The 20,836-nt window shown below is 53.5% G+C and overlaps 1 protein-coding gene and 1 long non-coding RNA gene across 3 annotated transcripts in view; one reads left to right on the top strand and one right to left on the bottom strand.

The window, feature by feature from the left end:
• The window catches only part of TMEM178B (transmembrane protein 178B), a 389,247-nt gene extending 379,180 nt beyond the window's left edge, over positions 1–10,067 (top strand). The window contains exon 4 of one of the 2 annotated variants that reach the window (XM_089328672.1): positions 9,726–10,067. In XM_089328672.1, coding sequence (XP_089184798.1) covers positions 9,726–9,769 — 44 coding nt within the window. In that variant the 3' untranslated portion in view covers positions 9,770–10,067. Of the gene's footprint in view, positions 1–621 lie in introns of both variants that reach the window. The other variant, XM_051835127.3, reaches the window with a different exon arrangement.
• LOC103345233 (uncharacterized) lies at positions 9,747–18,108 on the bottom strand. The gene is made up of 3 exons (XR_007915260.3): positions 17,242–18,108; positions 12,864–12,918; positions 9,747–12,078 (listed from the first exon to the last, which is right to left on the bottom strand). It is a non-coding gene; the product is annotated as an uncharacterized LOC103345233 (long non-coding RNA).
• Between the last annotated feature and the right edge of the window lie 2,728 nt (positions 18,109–20,836).

Genomic DNA, 20,836 nt, shown 5'->3' with positions numbered 1-20,836 from the left:
CGCCGGCCTCAAAGTGACCCTGTAACTGTGGATCCTGAGTCTGTGAGTGAGAAGGCGGGCGCAGGGTTGCCCCGTTTGGGCTCTGCCTTCCGTGTTGTAAAGGAGCATCTCACAGGGCTGGTGTTCCATACAAAGTACCTTGGAAATACTATCTTTCAGGAAAAGGACAAAGATTCTTGGGACTTGGAATGAGCTGTTGGTGACTGGATTAAAGGAGGACCTAATATTATATATCATGTATAGGAAACAAAGGAAGATTTTTTTTCCATATCCTGAAAGAAATAAAATGAATTGAATACTTTAAAATAATGAACTGACTGCTCTTTTGCCCCATTCTGCCCTACACAAAAGTCTGATGAGCCATTTACTTAGTATTTTCCCAAAGGAGAGACTTCCTGTGTCCTTCCAAGACGGGGCAGTTATTGGAGAATAAAGAAGTGAATTCTCCTCCCATGAATATGTCCGGATAGCAACTTGGTGATGTCACCTCTTACCTTGATCTTCTCCTCTTTCCTCCTTAATAACATTGAAAACGTCCTAACCCTGACTTCTGTCTCTCTCTCCCCCTCCTCTGCCCTTCCCCCTCCATGACCCCACCCCATATTTTCCCCTGCCCTTTAGGAACCTTCTGTATCATTTCACTGTGCACCTGTGTGGCTGGGATCAACTTCGAGCTGTCACGCTATCCACGCTACCTGTATGGACTCCCCGATGACATCAGCCACGGCTACGGATGGTCCATGTTCTGTGCATGGGGGGGCCTGGGGCTCACTCTCATCTCGGGATTCTTCTGTACCTTGGCCCCTTCTGTCCAACCTGTCCCGAGGACCAACTGCCCTAAATCCAGACCCGAGAACGGGACAGTGTGCTAAGAGACAAACCCACACATACACACACACACACACACACACTCACACATATATATAAATATATATATAATATACATATATAAAACGAGACTCAATCAACATGATGCCAGTGCCAAGGTAGACTTGAGTTGGCTTAGGCACCCGCGTCTCGCTGGACTGTGTGTTGCCTCATCACCGAGTTGGGGAAAGCGCTCCCATTCCGTGGCTCTTCCATCCATTCTTGACTTTGGGCTCCATGGTTTCCCGAAGACAGAGCGAACACCGCACTTGTGATAGAATCCAGGTCCCTGTCAGCCTCAAGGACGGGTGCTGAGCTGGACGGGACAGTGGCCGTGGTCTGAAGCCACCCACATGGGCCAGCAGGCGCGGACACCGCCCCACCCACCCATCACATCCCAGGAAGCAAGGTCCTTAGTTCCTAGAACGCACCCACGTCTCCGAGGCCCTTTTCAGCGCCGTGTCTCCTCCTGCTCTTCTTGTTCCGAATTCCTTCCTGGCCCACCAGCGACACACAAGGAGCAGAAGAGAGAACACACCGAGAAGAAGTTTTCTCTTTGCTGCCGAACTTTTGCACAGTTTTAGAGGTGGGACGGGGAGAGGCTGTGCCGAGAGGCGAGGTCTGCATCGATGAACGATCACTGCGCTGATGCTCAGAGAACCCGGTCTTACCTCCCACTGCCTTACACCCAGTAACGCAAGCGGCCCCCTCGCCCTAGCCCACCTGCACTCCGGGCAGCTCGGAGCCGTGGAGTAGTGCTGTGATGTGCGTGCATGTGCGTGTGCGTGTGTGTGTGTGTGTGTGTGTGTGTACTTCGAGTGGCCTCCTCTTCTTCCTTTCCACCTTTGACATGGAGGTCTTGCATTGTGACTGCTGTGGTTTCATGGCCCCAGATGGAGGCCCAGGGCCCTAGGAAGTGTGAGGGCCAGGTCTCTCTGGGTGCCAGTTCTACAGCTACAGCTCCCTGGAGAGTTGTGTGTGTGTGTGTGTGTGTGTGCATGAATGTTTCCTGAGTGTGAGGTTGTATTGTTTGTGTTAGATTTTTTTTTCTGTTATTTTGGAACAGCTGAAATTCCCAGAGGGCCGAACCAAGAACAAAATCACTGGGCCCGAGGCCCGCATGGTTCTTCACGTTGCAGCTCTGGGACTCCGCAGGACTTAGTCTTCTGATTCCGGAAGTTCAAGATGTGGCTAGGCACAAAGGCCGCGGGAGAAGAGGGAGCTCACGGCTCAGGGGGGAGAAGGAATGTTGCCTCTGGCTGCTGCCGCCGAGTGTGTCAACCAGAAGCGACCTCACTCCCTGGCCTGGGCGCTGTCCCTTGTCACTGGACATCCACCCCTTTCCCGGGGTGACATCTGTACAGATGAAAGGAAATGGGTCAGGTGCTGAGAGAGCACCGTCACCACCCCCCCCCCCCCGGCTCCAGCTTGTATGTCATGTACATTCACGGAGAACCCTCGACTCTTCCCATCCTTCCCCCCGCCCCGTCCTCTTGATATTCAAGGCCATGAATCCCAAAATAGCCGTCTCAGTGGCTGCACCCAAACAGAGGTGGAACAAATCCATTCCAGTGTCTCAGGCTCATTGGAGCAAATTGGCACTGCAGGTGTCGGTGAGCGAAGATGTTAGCCAGAGAGTTGTCATCGCGCTGGGGGCAGGAGGCTGCCGGAGTGGGCAGGGGCAACTTATGGCCACCTCAGGGACCCTGCTGGTGCTGAACAGCCCTGGAGAGGCAGGGAGAGAGTCTCGGAGCTGGTGTAGCCACGGCCAGCGTGCAGCAGAGAATTCAGTCGTCGCTCCGTGAAGTACGCTGTGTGAACCTTGCCTACCGCTCAGCGGCCTTCCTCCCCTCTGTGTCCTCTGTTGCATTTACCTGCTTCCAAGCTCTCCGCCTACCAACCTCCTCCACCTCTCACTTCCAGCCACTCACCTTCCCTCTCTTCCACCCACCAGGCTATGAGTCCTGCCTGTGCCCGCGTCTGCTCCTCTCATGAGGCGTGTGTGAGCCGCACCTGGAGGTGCCACTAGTGTGCATGAATGGGTTGGATTGTGGGTCTCTGTACATGCGCACCTCCGGGTGCGTTTTGTGGATGTTTGTGCTGGTATGCACCTGCACGCAGGTGTGTGTGCACTGCTCAAGACTTGCTTCCCGGGGACTCAGCTTCTGCAGAAGCCTCGTGTGTGAGTGTCCTGCGTAGGGTGTGCTGGGGGACAGGCGTGAGATGCACAGCAGGAAGTGGGCTAGCTTCCAGGAGGGGCTGAGGATTATCTTTAAAACATAATGGATTTAGTTTACAAGGAGGGACGTGATTTTCAGGAAACCCTGGGTTCCGTATTGGGAGTTTAATTTTCATTTTCCTTGAAAAGTTAGATTTCTCCCTTCAAGGGAAGGGCACACCTGGGCTGGAGGAAAAGTGCAGTTTCTCAGATTGAGAGGCCCTGTGACTTCCTTCCAAGTGTCTTGGGTGGGCTCTGCCACGGCAGGGCGAGGCTGGGGTCTCTCGCATCCGTTGGAGGCAGAGGGCTTGTCTGTGGCCAGACCCAAATGCCAGCAGGTTGCTGGGAAGCTGCAGGGGATTCGAAGTGGGAAGTTCGCTTTCAGCCATGTCAACGTTTCTTAACCACATTTGAAGACACTGGCCCGCAGGCCTGTCATGCCGTGTGTCCTCTCTTTCTTGGCGCCTACTCGCCGTCAGTACATCATCCGCTCCATCCAATCACTTCTCTTCGTGACAGAGCGTTAGCAACACTTGCTGCCGCCCTTTGAAACCTTGGGCATCCCTGAAACGTTAGGAGGACTCCCAGGGAAGAAGCAAACCTCCCTGGGCTCAACTCACCATCCGCAGTGCAGGGGCTTTGAACGGCTCTGTGGGAGGGAGGACCAGACATGTCTGGATACGCATACTCTAGAGTCCTATCCTGCCTGGAGGAGAAAAAAAAAAAAAACACCCAGCCGCTGGCCAGGAGGGGGCGCTGTACAGATGGCAGGTCCTGGCCAGGAGAAGAACCGCCCAGGTGGCCTTGGCCCTGCAAACACAGGGACATGACCACGGAGTTAGCATGCCACTCCAAGCAGTTAGGGCAGCTTTCTGGTGGTTGAGTAGCTGAGGAAGAAGTGGAGAAGGTAGAGGGGGCCTGCACTTCAGAGGCTCATTTGGTCGGACTCTGCTACTCCAAATCAAAGTAGAACCCAACCTGCCAAGGGGATGCAGGGTCAGTGGCTGCACTAAAGCGCCCAGGTCAAGTTCAAGTTCCTTACCTCTGTGCACATAAGGCATATGACCATGGGTGTATGTGCGTGGAGCTCCTCGTGAGTCAAGGCCCATTTCAGCTTTTACTTCCTTCCCTACCTTCCTATACAGGGACTCGGGAAACTGGGCTGCCTGCTGCACCGTGGTTCCGTGTCTTTCTCTGCTCCTTTTTGGAGTTTGAGTTTCTTATATATCCTTTTCCTCTCTCTCTCTCTCTCTCTCTCTCTCTCTCTCTCTCTGCATCAGCTTCCGTTAATTAACATAGTGAAGTGATTAATCTCTAGAGAGGCTCACAGACTCCAGGAAGCCCCCTCTTCTGTTTGTTGTGGCTGTAGGTTTCACAAGGAGGTCTGTGGCTTGCTGGCATCAAAACACAAAAATAAAAAACTGTGCCTGTTCCAGCTTCAACCCTCCTAACAAGCCTTAGCCTTTCAACAGCTCTCTCCTCTCAACTTCAGGGATCACGAAGTCACAAACTTTGGACAGCTCCACCAAGTCAAGGCCAAGCCTCCTTTGCTGTCGTATCCCTATGCATCCCCGGGGTCCTGGTGCCGTGCAGGTCCGTGAGGGTGAGTGACTGCACCCAGCAGTGCTTGCCTTGCCTTTGAGGAGAGATGACCCCGAGACTGAGCCCTCTGTCTCTGCCCGTGTGCCCGACACTGCGGCACCACGTGTAGCTGTCCTGATTTGGTCTGGGACTGTGCTACTTAGTGTCTGAGGCTACCCACCAGCGTCAAGTTCAGAGAAATCAAATCCGTAAACCAGAGGCACGCAGAGTTGACTCTCCCCACCCAGCTCACCGAGGGTGCTAATTAACTGGTTTCCAGGTGCCCTGGATAGAGAGCAGAAGACGCACACTGTGGCTGTCTTCTGCTGTGGTCTGCCTGGGATACTTGGTTGATCCTTGGAAGTAAAGGGAAACTGCTCCAGGACTAATCGTCCAGGCCCCTTCCAGGGAAATCGGAAGACAGACGGGGCACTGGGTGCATCCCGCCCCGCCGGCTTCGGTGCTGCCTTCCTGCTGGCATTCGCTAGAGTAAGTGGACATTGGAGTCGGTGCGCACCGATGATCCTGGGGTCTCAGGGCAGTCAGCTTTGGGGCTGCATTTGCCGTCTCTCCGTGGATGCCACCATCGTATAAAATGTGTCTTAAAAATAATTTCTAGTGCTTGGGATATATTTATTCTCGGCTAATGGGTTTCTCCCCTAATACAAACCCATTGCAGAACATGAGAAAAATAAAACACGAAAATTACTAAACACCAATTGGACATTCCGGCATTCCAAGGCCACTACGATGCACCCCATCGAAATGGTCGTAGCCACCAAACTTTCCCAGTGACTCTGCCGTCTCTGGGCGAACACCTGGCCACAGAGCCATGTTGCTAAGCATTGGATTGATTCTGTATCCATGAAGGCAGGAGCACAGGACTCTGGGCCTCAGAGACAGCAAGGAGGCCTTTGAAAGCTCAATGCCACAGCTTTAGGGGCTTGTGGAGCAAAGGTGCAGGATTCCTATTTGGGGTGAGGGTTCTCTCTCTCTCTCTCTTCCTTCTACTTTATTTTTCAGGTGCCATCTCAATCTAACCGTGGTTGTAAGCGCACTGGAGCCCGAGTAGCTCACTGACTAAGCTGCACTTGTATAGCACCGTTACTGTAAATGTCATTTCCTCTCTGCACTAAAATGATTTGCGACTCTGGGCACTGTGTCTTCTCCATACTTGAACTTCCTCATCCACAAAATGAGGACAGTGATAACACTTTACCTCATGGTATATTAAGGGTGACAAAGAAATTGCAAAGTGATTTGCAAACATACGAAGTATCATATGAATTATGCACTGCTCAGATTACACTGCAGCAGCAAGGCCCCCACTGGATGGAATCCTTCCAGCTCGTCTCTGTGCCTTGCTGCGGAAAGAATAATCCAGAGAGAGAGAGAGCGAGCGAGCAAGCGAGCAGTTGCCCTGGCTGCTGGACAGGACAGTACCCATCCAGCTGAGGCACGGGGGATTCTGTTCTGCATTCCGGTCCCCCAGAGAAGCGGGCTCCTTCTTTGCTTTACTGTTCCCCGGTTTCTTTCTTTTTGTCCAAAGCCCATTTTTGATTATTCCAAGTGATGACGGAATGAATAAACCAAATGGAGCAAATAGCATAGATGAGCTACAGCAGTTAACCGAGGTGCATGGTCAAAGCCTTAAAAAGAGCCTCCTCTCCTTAGTTCTAGGTCTATGTGCTCGAGTGGGGAAAGGCATCGTGAGCTTTCGACTGTAAGATGAGGACATCTTCGAAGGAGCTGGGCATGACTTTCCTCTTGTCGGTTGGGGAAGCCAGTGCATCCATCCTCAAATGCTTATGGGTTCCTTTGGAAGCTCTTTGGATAGTCCACTCACCAGGCTGTGTTCTGCATAAGATGTAGCTGGGATAACTGACTCCCAGGTTCTAAACGAGAAGACAAGGCACTTCTGAAAGGGTCTCCACACTTTGGTTTGCTGTGGAGCAGGTTTCAATGCCGTGGAGAGACTTTCTCCTCGGGAAAGCTGAGTCATCGCTCTAGGTCTAGCTAGAGCCCAGCCAGTAACGGCAGAGCCACCCAATGGCAGCAGGTGTTTGTTCAGTCTTGAGAAACTCACTACTGGGCCCAAGCAAGGGAGCTGCACCCTTCGGCAGGACGGGCCTTGGCAAATACAGCAGCTCCTGCTCTTCATTCCCAAGGACTGGGCTTTGCCCAGAAGGAGCTCTGTGCCCCTGCATCCCCTCCCCGCTCTAGATAAGCTCTCCTTCCCTTTCTAGTCTGTGTGTACCAGTGTGTCTGGTGTGAGTGCGATAAAGCCGTCCCCATAGAGATTTCCAGGAACTCCTTTGCATACTCCTCCCCCATTTCCACCCATGGTGTGACTGTTTTGCTATTCAAGACTATCTGTAAAAATGTACAAATAAAAGTGGAAACTGAAAACAAAGGGGAGGGATGTTGACTCGAACGCAACGAGGTAGCCCTCAGTTTTCTGAGGACTTATGTGGACTGCCCTAAAATCCCGACTCTGGCTGGGATTTGAAGGGAGGGAAGCCATGGGCACAGGAGACTTTTCTGATGGTTTCTCCGACAGTCATTCGTGTCTGCTTAGAACTCTCTGTTCTGAAAGTTTTTTGCCTTTAAAGTGAAATTCAGTTCCCCCAAAGTAAAAGCAAATCATCAAAGTTGAAGGTGAAGGCCATGAGAAAGTTCAGCACAAAGACCCGCCCCAGGGCCTTTGTTCCTGGCTCACGGGGCCGTGGGCGACTCTGTTACCTCACCCCGTCTCTGCGTCCTCTCAGCCAAACAGGGGCCGGGGGCTCCTGGGGCACCCAGCCTCCTTGTCCATGCTGCTGCTATCTTTAGGGAGGCGTGGAGCCCCTGGTGTGTGCGTCCCTCCCTGGGTCCATCAGAAGAGCTGTTCTCCCTGTACCCTTGCCCTGTGCTTTCGCTGCTCAGAAAGTAACCTCACACTAAGCGCCAGTGTGTGCTTGGAGTCCAAAGCCTTTTCCCTACCTTTCGTTCTCAGACTGCTTCTCCCGCGCACTTTGACGACCTGATGTTGCTAAGTGTACCGACAGAGCTGCGCTGCGTTGGGCTGGGTGGAACGGGCATCGAGAGATGATGCGTGGAAACTGCTTTGAGATCTGTGACACGCTCTACAAGCATGGCTTATAGGGTCAGAGGCAGGGAGCTGCACGGGGGCGATCCCAAACAAGAATGCAGCAGGCAGCAGTGGGCGTGGGCGGGAGAGGAGGGGTAGAAGATAAAGGTACCTCGTGGAAGGAGAGATGGCAGAATCCTCAGCGTGGCGGCAGAGAAGGATCCAAAGGCAGTGACCTTCAGGTCAGAGAGCGGACGAGGGAGGGACCGGGCTCCCGCAGCACACAGAGCCGCCCCCACCCCCAGCACTGGGAGGTCCCGCCACCCCAGAGGCGGGTGCCCACCAAGCTTGTCCTGGCCCCAGCTCCCCTCCGCCCCACAGTTACAGGCACCTTAGGCCTGAGCCCTCTCTGATTGCCCAGCTCCAGGAAGGAGATTCGGACCAACACCGTCCAATCGAAGTGCGGTGTAGGCCACACGTGCAATTCAGGCCACACGTGCAATTCGACGTATCCCTGTGGCCACATTTTTTAAAGAGTCCAAAGAAATGTGAAGTTAATTTTCAGGCTATGTTTTAACCCGACGTATCAAGAATATTATCACTTCCACATGGAATCTGTATAGAAAATTGCTGACAAATTTTACCATATTCTTTTCTCAAATGAAGTCTTCAAAATCCAATGTCAGTTCTACTCTTGGCAAACACCTCACTTTGGACCAACCCTATACATGCAGGGCTCAAGTGCCACGCGTGGCCGCTGGCTGCTGCGTGGGACACTGCAGATCTGGGCTTCTCTTAGGAGGCTGCGTGGGCTGCTCCTCCAGTGAGTCCTGGCCGGCCGTAGATCTGCACGTGGCTGCGCGAGGCAGGAGGCTGTGCTGGCCCCGAGCAGGAAGCACAGAGCTAGGTCCAGGTGGCCGGCTCCACCTCCGCAAGTTCTGCTTCACTTGCTTAGTGAACGACGATGCCCACTGACGTGAGCCACGTGTCACAGCTGCCCCGGAGAGCATCAGAGCTGCTACTGGGCGTGGCCCTGATGACCTGCCGTGGTCCTAGCCGTCAACGCAGATGGCCTTGGTTAGCTAGGGAGCATCCGCCGCTGCCCGCCCTTGTCCAGACACCCTTAATCTTACAGTGGGGAGGGAGCACGCAGGCCTTCCCTTTGTTGAGAGTAAAGATCTCCACTCTCTTGTCATCCGGTCCACTCACCTGCCAAGATGCTGTCACCAATATTTGGAGCTGTTTCCTCCATCCCTTAATTTCCGAAAATTTTTAGCTCGAAGTCAGATGCTAAAAGGGAGGTGCCCTGGGAAGAGCAGTGGCCACAGGCAGGCTGGATCCCCCAGGAGGCAGCGGTGACAAGTTCTGTCCTTCCACAGGGTCTCGGGCCACCCCAGCCTACCTCTGCTCCCTGCCTGGAGACCTTCCTTAGGTTTGAAGGAAACTCCTTGGTCCAGGAAAGAGACGAGTAGCAAGGTCTTAGTGCACGGAACAGAATAAGATGCAAGCAGCCAACCCCTGGGCGTTCTCAAAGCATTTCAAAGAGCCAGTGTGACAAGGCTTGACTCAGTTACAACAGAGCGTTCTGAGCCCTGTGTTGCAAGGGAAAGACAATGAGTTGATTTGGTGAGTATGTTTTATATATGGTCATTAGACAGGGACCATCGCCAACAAAGCTCTCCAACACCTGGAGTGTTTACGGTCCAGCAGTCATCGCTCAGTCGATCCAGATTCATGTACCTTTCCTTTAACTTGCATCGTGCTTTCTGATCGGTTAGACGAGGAGTGGTGTGTGCTGCAGGATTCTAACAAGCCTCTCCCCTTGGAGGTAACAATTCCTGTGGTTATTGGTGCTAAAATAAGATTAAATATCCTGTTAATTCGTTCTGATATGATGTGAATAAATGTGTTGTTTAATCTTAACGAGAATGCTACATCTTATCAGATCTATTGTACTGTCTGTTCCTTCTCATAATTAATTAATTACAGGAAAGGTGATCCCACCCACATCTGGAAAGTGCGTGACATTCTGAGGGGTGACTCCAGCGGGAGTGGGAGGGGACGAAAGGGGAAACTGCCAGGTTCCTGCGACTCTGGAAGGACCGAGGGAGCACCGAGCATTTGGGGACCTCACTGAAAATGACTGCATCTTGCAATTTTCTTTCTCAAATTGGCAGAAATATTGTATTTCCATCGATCGAAGAAAAAAAAAGTGTCTGGTAATTAATTAAATGACTTGTTCATGGAAAAAAATAAAAATAAATAACCTGTCAGTTGTGGAATGTAAACTGATTAAACAATTAAATAAAGAAGATCATGTTGTGTGTTTTACACGGCTGTGTCTGCTTGGGGGCAGGTGGGGAGGGCGGAGCCTGCAGTGTTTTCAGCCTGCGGAGGCCACGGGTGCCTGCTCGGGGGCTGTGAAAGGCAGAGATGGACAGGAACAGGAAGAGGAAAGACAGGAGCCAATGTCCTTGCCCTCCATCCCTGGCACTAACTTTACTTTTCACACAAGGCTTTAGGAGCCCCAGCAATGGCTGGTTGCATTCTAGCCCCTCAGTCTACGTTCTAGGTATCAGCAAGCAGAAAACTGGCCCCCAGCTTAGACTCCTCTTCCTTTGTACCCATGTGCCTTGTACGAGTCCCTGGCAGGCACCTTTCTGCCCATGTGCCTTGTACGAGTCCCTGGCTGGCACCTTTCTGCCCATGTGCCTTGTACAAGTCCCTGGCTGGCACCTTTCTGCCCGTGTGCCTTGTACGAGTCCCTGGCTGGCACCTTTCTGCCCGTGTGCCTTGTACGAGTCCCTGGCTGGCACCTTTCTGCCCGTGTGCCTTGTACGAGTCCCTGGCTGGCACCCAGGCAGGAGAGCTTGGGAAGGAGTCGACTGGAGAAGTACTCCTTGGAAGGCCGTCTCTGTCAGCATCTCGGCTCCCAAGGGGGAGGAACTGACTCTGAGCAGAAGAACTGTTGGCCGGGGCCGGGCTCCCGGAGGATGGCCAGGAGGAGCCGGGCCGCGGGGCAGCTGGAATCGCACGCTGGCCCCGCCTGTTGCCCTCTGGACACCTCTGCTTGCCTGGCCGCGGCCCTGGAAAAGAATGCCGTGCCCCAGCCGCCACCTCCACCGGCCGGGGTCCCTGTCTCCCCGCCCCTCTCAGGCCATTGCTTGCACGTCAGAATCGCAGGTGGGTGCGCACCCTGGGAGGGGGTCGGGAAAACAGGCTCAGGGTCTTTTAAAGGTCTCTCTTAGGTTGTGAGTTCTGCCTGCCGAGGTTCACAGAGAGAGGACAGGACCACACACAGAACGGCTGGGCCGGCAGGACGGGGGATGTCCGTGAGCAGTGGGATCGGGGGAAGCCGGGGATGAGGGCTGTGTGGCTGCGTGTGTGCGTGGGACGTCTGACCCGTGGGCAGGGTGCTGTGTGCCTAAACCAGTCTTCACAACAGTCTGCACGGCGGCCCTGGAGCCTCTGTGCAGAGAGATGTGGAGTGTGCTGAGACGGCCGGCGTGAACCCAGCCTGCTGCAGGAGCTCCGCAGACGCCGCGGGGTTAGAGGCGTGTTGAAGGTCACAGCAGTAAGACACGTCACGGTAAGTGCCGTCACAGGAAGGTGCCTTCTAGAACGGGGCGGGGGGGGGTTGGATAGGGGAGAAGACTGTGGAACAGGAAGGCACAATCCTGTAGGCCCCCACTCCCAGCCCCAGCACACCATCTCGGAAGAGAGAAAGAACGGACAAATGGACACACGCTGATCTCGAGTGAGCGAGACGTGTGGCCTTTGTTCCCCCAGGTGGGATGGAAGAGCGAGTGCCCTGTCTGGGGCCGTGGTGAGTGTGTGTGCGCACCAGTAGGGGTGAGGCCGTGTGTGCTGCGCTGTTCCCACCCGCAGTCCTCTGAGGCAGTGGCCCTGCATCCACGTGGACGGTCTGGGGAAGACACAGTCTGGTCTCGGCCTTCTTCCAGGGAGTTCTGTGTCCCTGATGAATTATGTGGTCCACTGAGTTTAGCTGAGACCTGAGTCTGAGATGAACATCCCTACTCCTCCCCAGCCCTCAGCCCCAGAGAGCTGTCGAATAAGCGCAGAAGGTCATGTCCGAGATCTATAACCGAGTTCCCAGAATACGCAGGCTGGTGCATGGAGGGGCACCCCGGGAGGCCTTCCACCTCACCTGTCGGGGCAAGGAGCACACCCCTGGCCCCTGGCCCCCTGCTGTGTCTCCCGATGGCACTCGCCACTTCCAGCTGCGGTTCATGGTCCCACTGGGATGGCCCCAGGACCTGGGTTATCTTGAAAAGCAGGTGTTTGGACTTAGCCGTCTTTGCTTCCCAATGGCTGGCAGTACCTGGTGTATAGCAAATGCTTAATAAGTACTTTCTGATCTGAGCAAAGTAAGGTCTTCCCCCCACCACCACCTCGAGGCAGTCCTAAATGACGGATGTCTCAATCTCGCTTACGTAGTCTATTGGGGGTCCCAGTGCTACCCTCAGACTCAGAGATCTGCCTGACAGAACTCCGCAGAGCTGTTCTACCCAGGTCTATGGTTCATCAGACTGAAGTGAACCAGGTTTCCATTCGTGCGAGTGAAAGGCATGGAGGGCAGCAGGAGCAAGCCGGCGGGAGCCCCCAGCTGTCCTCGCCACGGGGTTCGTGCAGAGAGTGTGTGGCTCCCTGAGCAGTGCTGGGTGACAGGTGCGGAGACCTGCAGCCAGTGAGGCTCATCTAGGCCCTGGCCTCCAGGGAGGCCTCCTGGGGAAGGGATGGGCCATGGAGTGCCCACGTGGCTGAGCTCAGTTACAGTCTACAGCCGATACCCCATGGCCAAAGTTGCCACTACAGTTCTTGGTGTCAGCATGCTCTGTGCAGAGAGCCTCAGGTTAACAAGGTCTCTCGACAGGCAAGGGCCTGGAGCCATCCACGTGCCGTGGGATGTGCAGGATCTGGGCAACGCAGCCTGGCAGTCAGCGTGTAATTCCACAGTGAGTTAGAGCCAACGCCGCACAGTTCCTGTGCACACGGAAGCTCGCCCAGGCCGCCGGGCCCTTCCCTCGCCTCTGCATCCCCTGGAGGTAAGCAAGGGCAGTGGCCTCCTTGCCGGTTGGTGCTTGAAGCTCTCTGTCCAGTGGTCACCTGTGCGTCATCATCTTCTCCACAAGCCTTGTGTGTCCTCCACAGGAGGCGGGGCCTGGGGGGTTGAAAGAACACAGGAGATTGAGTCCTTAAGCAGACCTGGGTTTGAATCCTTCTACCGACACTGCGTCACTTGACTTCCTGTGTTTTTGTTTATTTGAGAGGCAGGGTTAGAGAGAGAGAGAGAGAGAGAGAGATCTTCGACCCACTGGTTCACTCCCCAAATGGCTGCAATGGGCAGAGCTGGGCTGATCAGAAGCCAGGAGCTTCCCCCAGCTCACCCACACGGGTGCAGGGGCCCAAGGATGTGGGCCATCTTCTACTGCTTTCCCAGGCCATAGCAGAGAGCTGGATGGGAGGTGGAGCAGCCGGGACATGAACTGGTGCCCACATGGGATGCCGGTGCTGCAGGCAGAGGCTCAGCCCACTACACCACAGCGCCAGCCCCCCACCTGTGTTGTTGTGAGTGAGTAGTCCCACACCTACCTCCTCCCACAGTGCTTTAGAAGACGAGGAGTCAGCCAGTAGGAGGGCGCCTGACTGCACATTGTTCTCAGTGCTGTGACCCTCCCTCCACCTTTTCGGCACAGGGCACCCTGCCTCTTTATTAAGCAGGTTCTGGTTCCTGCTGCTCTGAGAGGGTTTCTGAGCTGAAACTCGACCAGTGTTTAGCATCTCACGGGCACCTCACTGGGTCTCCATTGCCAAAGTGGACATACAGTTGATATAAAGTTGATATAATGGCAATCAAGTGCAAACACACGTATTCTATCCAACAATTGTAGGTCATTACCAACCACCTGATGCAGGCATACAGCTACGTGTGATGAAATCGTCCTTGGAGTGTTTTTAATTAGGAGAAACAGAACATCTGAGACGGAAGCTACTTTGTCCTTTTGCAGGGCTCCTACTGTCCTGGGAGTGGAGAGAAAAAGTGGGTCTGGCTCCTTCAGGGCAGTGCTCGCGACAGCATCGCATAGGCTCCTGATGGTAATGCAGACTGTCGGGCCACACTCGGATCCACTGGGTCACAGTCTGCATTTCTAATATGATCAAGTGATTCACAGACACTGGTCTGGAAATTCAGTTACCCAGACGAGTGGATTGAAAGTTTGTTCCAACACTTCTGCCAATGTCTTTTATCTAAGATAATAATCACAGTAGGGGCCGGCGCCACGGCTCACTAGGCTAATCCTCCGCCTTGCGGCGCTGGCACACCGGGTTCTAGTCCCGCTCGGGGTGCCGGATTCTGTCCCGGTTGCCCCTCTTCCAGGCCAGCTCTCTGCTATGGCCCGGGAGTGCAGTGGAGGATGGCCCAAGTGCTTGGGCCCTGCACCCCATGGGAGACCAGGAAAAGCACCTGGCTCCTGCCATCAGATCAGCATGGTGTGCCAGCCGTGGCGGCCATTGGAGGGTGAATCACCGGCAAAGGAAGACCTTTCTCTTTGTCTCTCTCTCTCACTGTCCACTCTGCCTGTCAAAAAAAAAATCACAGTAGGATTTCAAAGGACAATGAGGTTTCAAGCCACGTCAGATCGAATGTCATTTTTAACTAATGTCCCCAGAAAGGCCCTTCCTGCTGGATCTAACCCTGGATATAGGGTAAGAACCAGGGGAACAAGTGGTTGGGTCTTTTCTGAATGAGCGGGTGACACAGATGCAGGCGTGCCTGCCGTCAGATGGTTTTCAGTCATCATTGGCGAGCAGACCATAGAGCATAAGAAAAGGGACTGGAGCCCTGTCACCCTATCCCTTCTGTGGATCTTGTGCGCTGGGTATCCAGCATCTAGTTCGTGCTGGTAGAACCTGGTTATAGTATGAACCTCGAGTTCATACTGGCACTAGTCATGTAAGCTTGGGCAACATCTTAAGCCTCTCCAGGCTTTGCTCTCCTCTGTAAATGGAGACAATGACAATCATACTTGCCTTGCAGGGTTTGTATGGGGATAAAATAAATTAATATTTGCCTCACTCATGCTCAAAGCAGTGCTTGGCATATAGTAGGTGCTATATAAGTATTTATCACTCAATCATTAAAATTGCAATTGGCCCACCAAGGTCCCCCTGGAGAATGAGACCTGATCAGGTGGGGTGGCGCTGGGGCTGAATCGTAGAGCAGCGACCTTGTGGGGGCAAGCAGGGGGCAGGATTTTCTACAGGTGTCTCTGTGGTTGGTAGTGGTTCCCACTGTCCGGAGATGGTGGGGAAGGCCTACCTGTGCACCTGCTGGCATCACTGCTATGACCTGGCCCCTGGCTCAGCTCCCACCACACTAGGGTCCACAGTGCTCTCCCCTGTTCCATGGCTGACACTGCAGCTGGACTCCCTCTCTGCTTTCTCTGTGTCTCACCTTCTCCACAGTGTTGGAGTGAGGATGGAGAGCCCAGCCTCTGGGCCCTGAGCTTCCACACAGGCAGCACTGGTTGTGGAAGGAGTTTCCCATATGCCTGTGGAGCCCTCTTGTTTTGTTGTCACTGAGGTTTGAAACAGGCAGTTTCCTTAGGGGAAGTGGTGTGTCCCTGGCCTTTCATCCCTGTTTACCTACAATACTCTTTAAATTCTGCAATGTGGCGTAAGAGACTAAAGAAGTTACCTCCGGGCCAACACCGTGGTGGAGCTCTAAGCTCCACCTGGGATGCCTGCTCCCTGCTAATGTCCTGGGAAAAGCAATGAAGGATGACCCAAGGGGGAGATCCAGACGAAGCTCCTGGCTCCTGGCTTCCGGCTGGCCCAGCACTGGCCACTTCAGCCATCTGGGGAATGAGTCAGTGGATGAAGATCTCTCTGTCTCCCCCTCTCTATCCATAACTCCACCTTTCAAACTCTCTGTCTCTCCCTCTCTATCCATAACTCCACCTTTCAAACAAATAAATAAATCTTTAAGAAAAGAAAAACCAGAAGTTACCTCCATACCCTTCCTGACCCCCAGCCTCCAACATACAGGAAAAGTAAATAAATAAACAAAAAATCAATATTTTTTATAAGTAAAGCTGTCTTTCAAGCACAGATTTTGCATCAGGCACAGTCCTTGGTCAGGGAGATGGAGCAGTGAACAACACAGACAGAAACCTTGGCCCTCACAGAGCTGTCAGGAGAGTGTGGGGCCTGGAGACACGGATACTGAAGGAAGCAACGTAGCAGTCAACATGGGAGAAGGTAGGTGGAGAAAAGTCAAGCAGGGAAGGAGCATCGGTGTTGGGTGCGGTTTTGGATCAGGTGAGAGATGCTATTCCATAATGGTCATGACTGTAGGAGGTGAGGGTGTGGGAGCAACTCTTCCAGGGCACAGACTTGCTGGCCCCTGCATCAGACCTTGGGAACCCAGGGTAGGAAGGGGGAGAGTGGGGCCGGCGCTGTGGCATAGCGGATGAAGCCGCTGCCTGCAGTGCCGGCATCCCATATGGGTGCCCCTCTCCCCACCCAGCTCCCTGCTGTGGCCTGGGAAAGCAGTAGAGGATGGCCCAAGTGCTTGGGCCCCTGCACCCGCGTGGGAGACCCGGAAGAAGCTCCTGGCTCCTGGCTTCGGATCAGCCCAGCTCCAGCCATTGAGACCATCTGGTGAGTGAACCAGCAGATGGAAGATCTCTCTCTCTCTCACTCTCTCTGCCTCTGCTTCTCTCTGCATGTAACTCTGACTTTCAAATAAATAAATCCTAAAAATAAGAAGGAAGGAAGGAAGGGAGGGAGGGAGGGAGGAGGGAAGGAAGGAAGGAAGGAAGGATGGAGGGAGGGAAGGAAGGAAGGAGGGAGGGAGGAGGGAAGGAGGGAAGGAGGGAGGAAGGGAAGGAGGGAGGGAGGAAGGAGGGAGGGAAGGAGGGAGGGAGGAAGGAGGGAGGGAGGAGGGAAGAGGAGGGAAGGAGAGAGGAAGGGAAGGAGGAAGGGAGGGAGGAAGGAGGGAGGGAGGAGGGAAGAGGAGGGAAGGAGAGAGGAAGGGAAGGAGGGAGGGAAGAAGGAGGGAGGGAGGAGGGAGGGAGGAAGGGAGGGAGGAGGGAAGGAAGGAAGGAAGGATGGAGGGAAGGAAGGAAGGAAGGAGGGAGGAAGGAGGGAAGGAGGGAGGAAGGGAAGGAGGGAGGGAGGAAGGAGGGAGGGAGGAAGGAGGGAGGGAGGGAAGGAAGGAAGGAAGAAAGGAAGGAAGGAGGGAAGGAAGGAAGGAAGAAAGAAAGGAAGGAGGGAAGGAAGGAAGGGGGAGGAGGGAGGGAGGGAGGAAGGAGGGGGGAGGAGGGAGGGAGGAGGGAGGGAGGGAGGGAGGAAGGAAGGGAGGGAGGGAGGGAGGGAGGAAGGAAGGGAGGGAGGGAGGGAGGGAGGAAGGGAGGGGAGTGGGGAAGGGAGCCCTGGTGTCCATTCCAAGTTGAATACGCGATGACGCAGCTTTGCTCACCGTGCAGGTCAGGATGACACCTTGCTGAGTCATTGCGTACTTTTGTTTTCCTGTGGCTCAGCTTCTCATTTAAGGGCTGGACCTATCGCGTGAAGTCGAGATTCCTTTGGCTCTCTTCATCCCTAAGAACGAAGCTCTGACATCTTTTTGAGTGGCACAGGGAATCCCAGGGGGCTGTCTGTGAGAACCCTGGGCTCTCCATCACTGGCAGCACAGTGACCCCGTTGTTGTGACTTTGGGGGTTGCGAAGGTCTTCACGGCTTCGCCGAGCTTGGGGACACCAAGCCCTCTCTGGAACTTTGAGCGTCGCCCTCGGCTGCCTTCCGAGAATCCTGTTCACAAGGAGGATTCTCTGCGAAGAAACAGGGAAACGTTTCAACAGATGAAACAATGGACGTTCAGTCGAGACAGGAAGTTCTATTCAAAGACTTACCGCTGGGAACCGCAAGCCCAGTTCTCAAGCTTGGCTAAGCAGAGCACTTCCTGAAGGCCATTTTGTTTCATGGCCATTTGGCTCAGAACGGATGAGAACCGCTTGTTCTCTCTGCCCCTTCCCCCTCAACGGCATCTGTGAAGTTGGTTTCCTTAGTCCTGCCAGCAGTCTCCAAATTCCTCAGATCACAACAAGTGATTTTAATAACCTGATAAATGTTATAAAGTTGTAGACCTTAGGAGACAAATTACCTCTGAGGTTCATCGACTAGAACAGAAAAAGGCCGGGCACTAAACTAAACTTTGATCATCTGTATCTACAAGGTGGATGGAAGAATCCCCCAAAAGGTGTTGCTTTAGACCACAAAATGATGTCTATGCAAAGCAGTTCTCATTAATTCTGGACCAAATGGTCATAAAAACAAAACGGCCTTCAGAAACTCCTCTAGCTGGCCAAGCTTGAGAAGTCGGCTTCCAGGCCCCTAGAGGTAAGCCTTTTAATATAACTTTCAAGTGCCGAAGGATCGAGCTTCATCTACACTAAAATTAGGACTAAGCAAAAAATAAAATCCGTGCTGAGCTATTTTGAAGGCCAAGTGTGGATCTGCCTTACTGAATATTGCATGTCCTGGAATATGCATTTTCTTCTAGAATAACCCAGTTCCTCTTCTACCGAGGACTTTTCTGAAACTAAAATATGCAATGCCACTCTGGAAGGAAATTCTTGATATGCCCTTTTATCCACAGTAAGAACTTTAATTTTTTAAAAAAGCAAAGGATTCTTACCTTTAAAATATTTTCACTGGAGGAAACAGGGAAAATGCCAAGAGAAGAAAGAAGAAGAAGGGAAGGGGAAGAAACTCAAAACGGAATGAAGGAAAGAAGAAACGAGAGCGAGAGGGAGGGAAGCAGGGGAGGACGAGATCCACTGTGTCCTACCCCCGAAGAGAACCAGCAGCCACATTCTGACATATTTTGCTTTCTTTAAAAAAAAAAAAAAACTGGTCATTTATTTATTTTCACCTCCTTGAAAGACAAAGAGAGACAGAGATAGGTCAAGAGAGAAACAGAGAGAGAGAGAGAGAGCTAGAGAGAGAGCGAGAGCGAGCTTCCACCTGCTGGTTTACCCCCCAAATGCCCACAACATCCAGGACTGGGCCAAGCTGGGACTGGGATCCTGCAGCTCCACCTGGGTCTCTCCTGGGGGTGGCAGGGGTTAGAGCACTGGGATCCCTCGGGATGTGCATCAGCCAGCAGCTGGATTCAGAGCAGAGTGGCCAGGGCTCAAACTGGCGCTCGAATGCGGGATGCAGCCTCCCAGGTCTCGCAAGCTTAACCCGCTGCGCCACCATGGCTGCCCCTGACGTGTTCTCTGGTTGTTAACTGTATGCACTGAAATAGTTGCACTCGTGTTGGGTAGGCAGCACCAGTGTTTCACAGAGCAGACTGTGAACTCAGTACTCTCTCTCTTGCACTGCATGCTTCTCCCTCCAACCTCTCGCCGGCTGTTTGCTTCCACGTCAGAACACTTTGGCGTAAAAAGACACCAGCTGCAGACTGGACCGGACTTTATTGCAGCTCTGCATCTTGCGTGTTGCCACTAAGTAGGCAACGGTGAGGCCCCACGTTTGATCCTGCCCTCTCTTATCCTTGATAATTAGCACAAGCGCGCTGCCGATGGCTAAGCCGCAGCCTGGCTGCTTTCCCATTGCTTACTAGACCTTTTTTTCCAGAGCTGCGGTTAAAGCGTGGCTGTTCCTGTCCTTAGCTGTGCTGAAGGACTGTGCACAGGCTATTGTGACCTGCTCCTTCCCTCATTTCTCTTCCCTTCCTCGACCTCCCGCCACCGGACACACACATTGTCAAGTCCCACCGGTTGGTGAGAAGGAAGCCTGGCTACAAAGCAAGGAGACTCGGCGTGGTTGTGGGGTGTCGGGTTGGCGAGGGTAATTGAGAGGAAAAACTGAAGCATGGGAGCTGGACACGGTCTTGAGATTTCCGCATGTTTTTGTACAAAATAAACTGTAGATGGCATCTTTGAGATGGGTGCAGTGCACAACCTGGACAGTGTTCACGTTGACCCGGCGTTACAATCCCAAGGCTGCATCCCAGCAGTGGTTTGGACAGCAGAGCTGATGTTTGCTCACTTGTATGGGGCCGCTCTGAGGGCTTGAGCTGTCGTGTGGAGGTGGCTGCCCACGTGCCCACGCAAACTGCAGTTGCCCATACGGGAGCGTCTGGCTCAGTAAGGAAGGGCTTCCTGGCAGAATGGTCTTCAGTGCCATTGGAGAAGAGTCATCCTGCGTCTCTCATTCCCTCCCCAGCCTTCATACTTGCTGTGAAAGCCTGGACTAACCTCTTTTCCTTCTTTCTTTCTTTTTTTATTTGACAGAGTTATAGACAGTGAGAGAGAGAGACAGAGACAGAGAGAAAGGTCTTCCTTCTGTTGGTTCACTCCCTTAATGGCCACCACAGTTGGTGCTGCACCAATCCAAAGCCAGGAGCCAGGTGCTTCTCCTGGTCTCCCATGGGGTGCAGGGCCCAAGCACTTGGGCCATCCTCCACTGCCCTCCCGGGCCACAGCAGAGAGCTGGCCTGGAAGAGGGGCAACCGGGACAGAATCCGGCGCCCATATGGGATGCCGGCGCCGCAAGTGGAGGATTAACCAAGTGAGCCACAGTGCCGGCCCTGGATTAACCTCTTAATCTGACACAAAAACAGTGCTGGTATAATTACTAGTATGGGTTGAATTGTGCCCCCTGCCAAAGATGTTGAAGTCCTAACTCCCAGTATCTGAGATGTGACCTTATTTGGAGAGAAGGTCTTTGCCGGTGATCAAGCTGAGGTCGTTAGGGTGGTCCCATAATGCGAGATGACTGGTATATATAGGACAAGAGGAAAGTTGCACACAACCGCTCAGGGAGAACGCTATGTGAAGATGGTGGCAGAGATCAAAGGGGGCTATCCACAAACCACGGGACACCAAAGACGGCTATCAAACCCCAGAAGCTAGGGGAGAGGCCTGGAGCAGGTTTTCACTCATGGCTCAGAAGCCACCAACCCTGCCAGCACCCTGACCTCGGACTTCTGGCCTCCAGAACTGTGAGATTATTAAGTTCAGTTGTTTAAGCACCCAGTCTGGGGCACGGTGTTACAACAGCCC

The sequence above is a fragment of the Oryctolagus cuniculus genome, chromosome 3 (assembly GCF_051225735.1).
Source record: "Oryctolagus cuniculus isolate XC-2025 breed Fujian yellow rabbit chromosome 3, ASM5122573v1, whole genome shotgun sequence".
Lineage (NCBI taxonomy): Eukaryota > Metazoa > Chordata > Mammalia > Lagomorpha > Leporidae > Oryctolagus > Oryctolagus cuniculus.
Note: the sequence above shows the minus strand (reverse complement) of the source record. Positions and strands in the feature narration are given on the sequence as shown.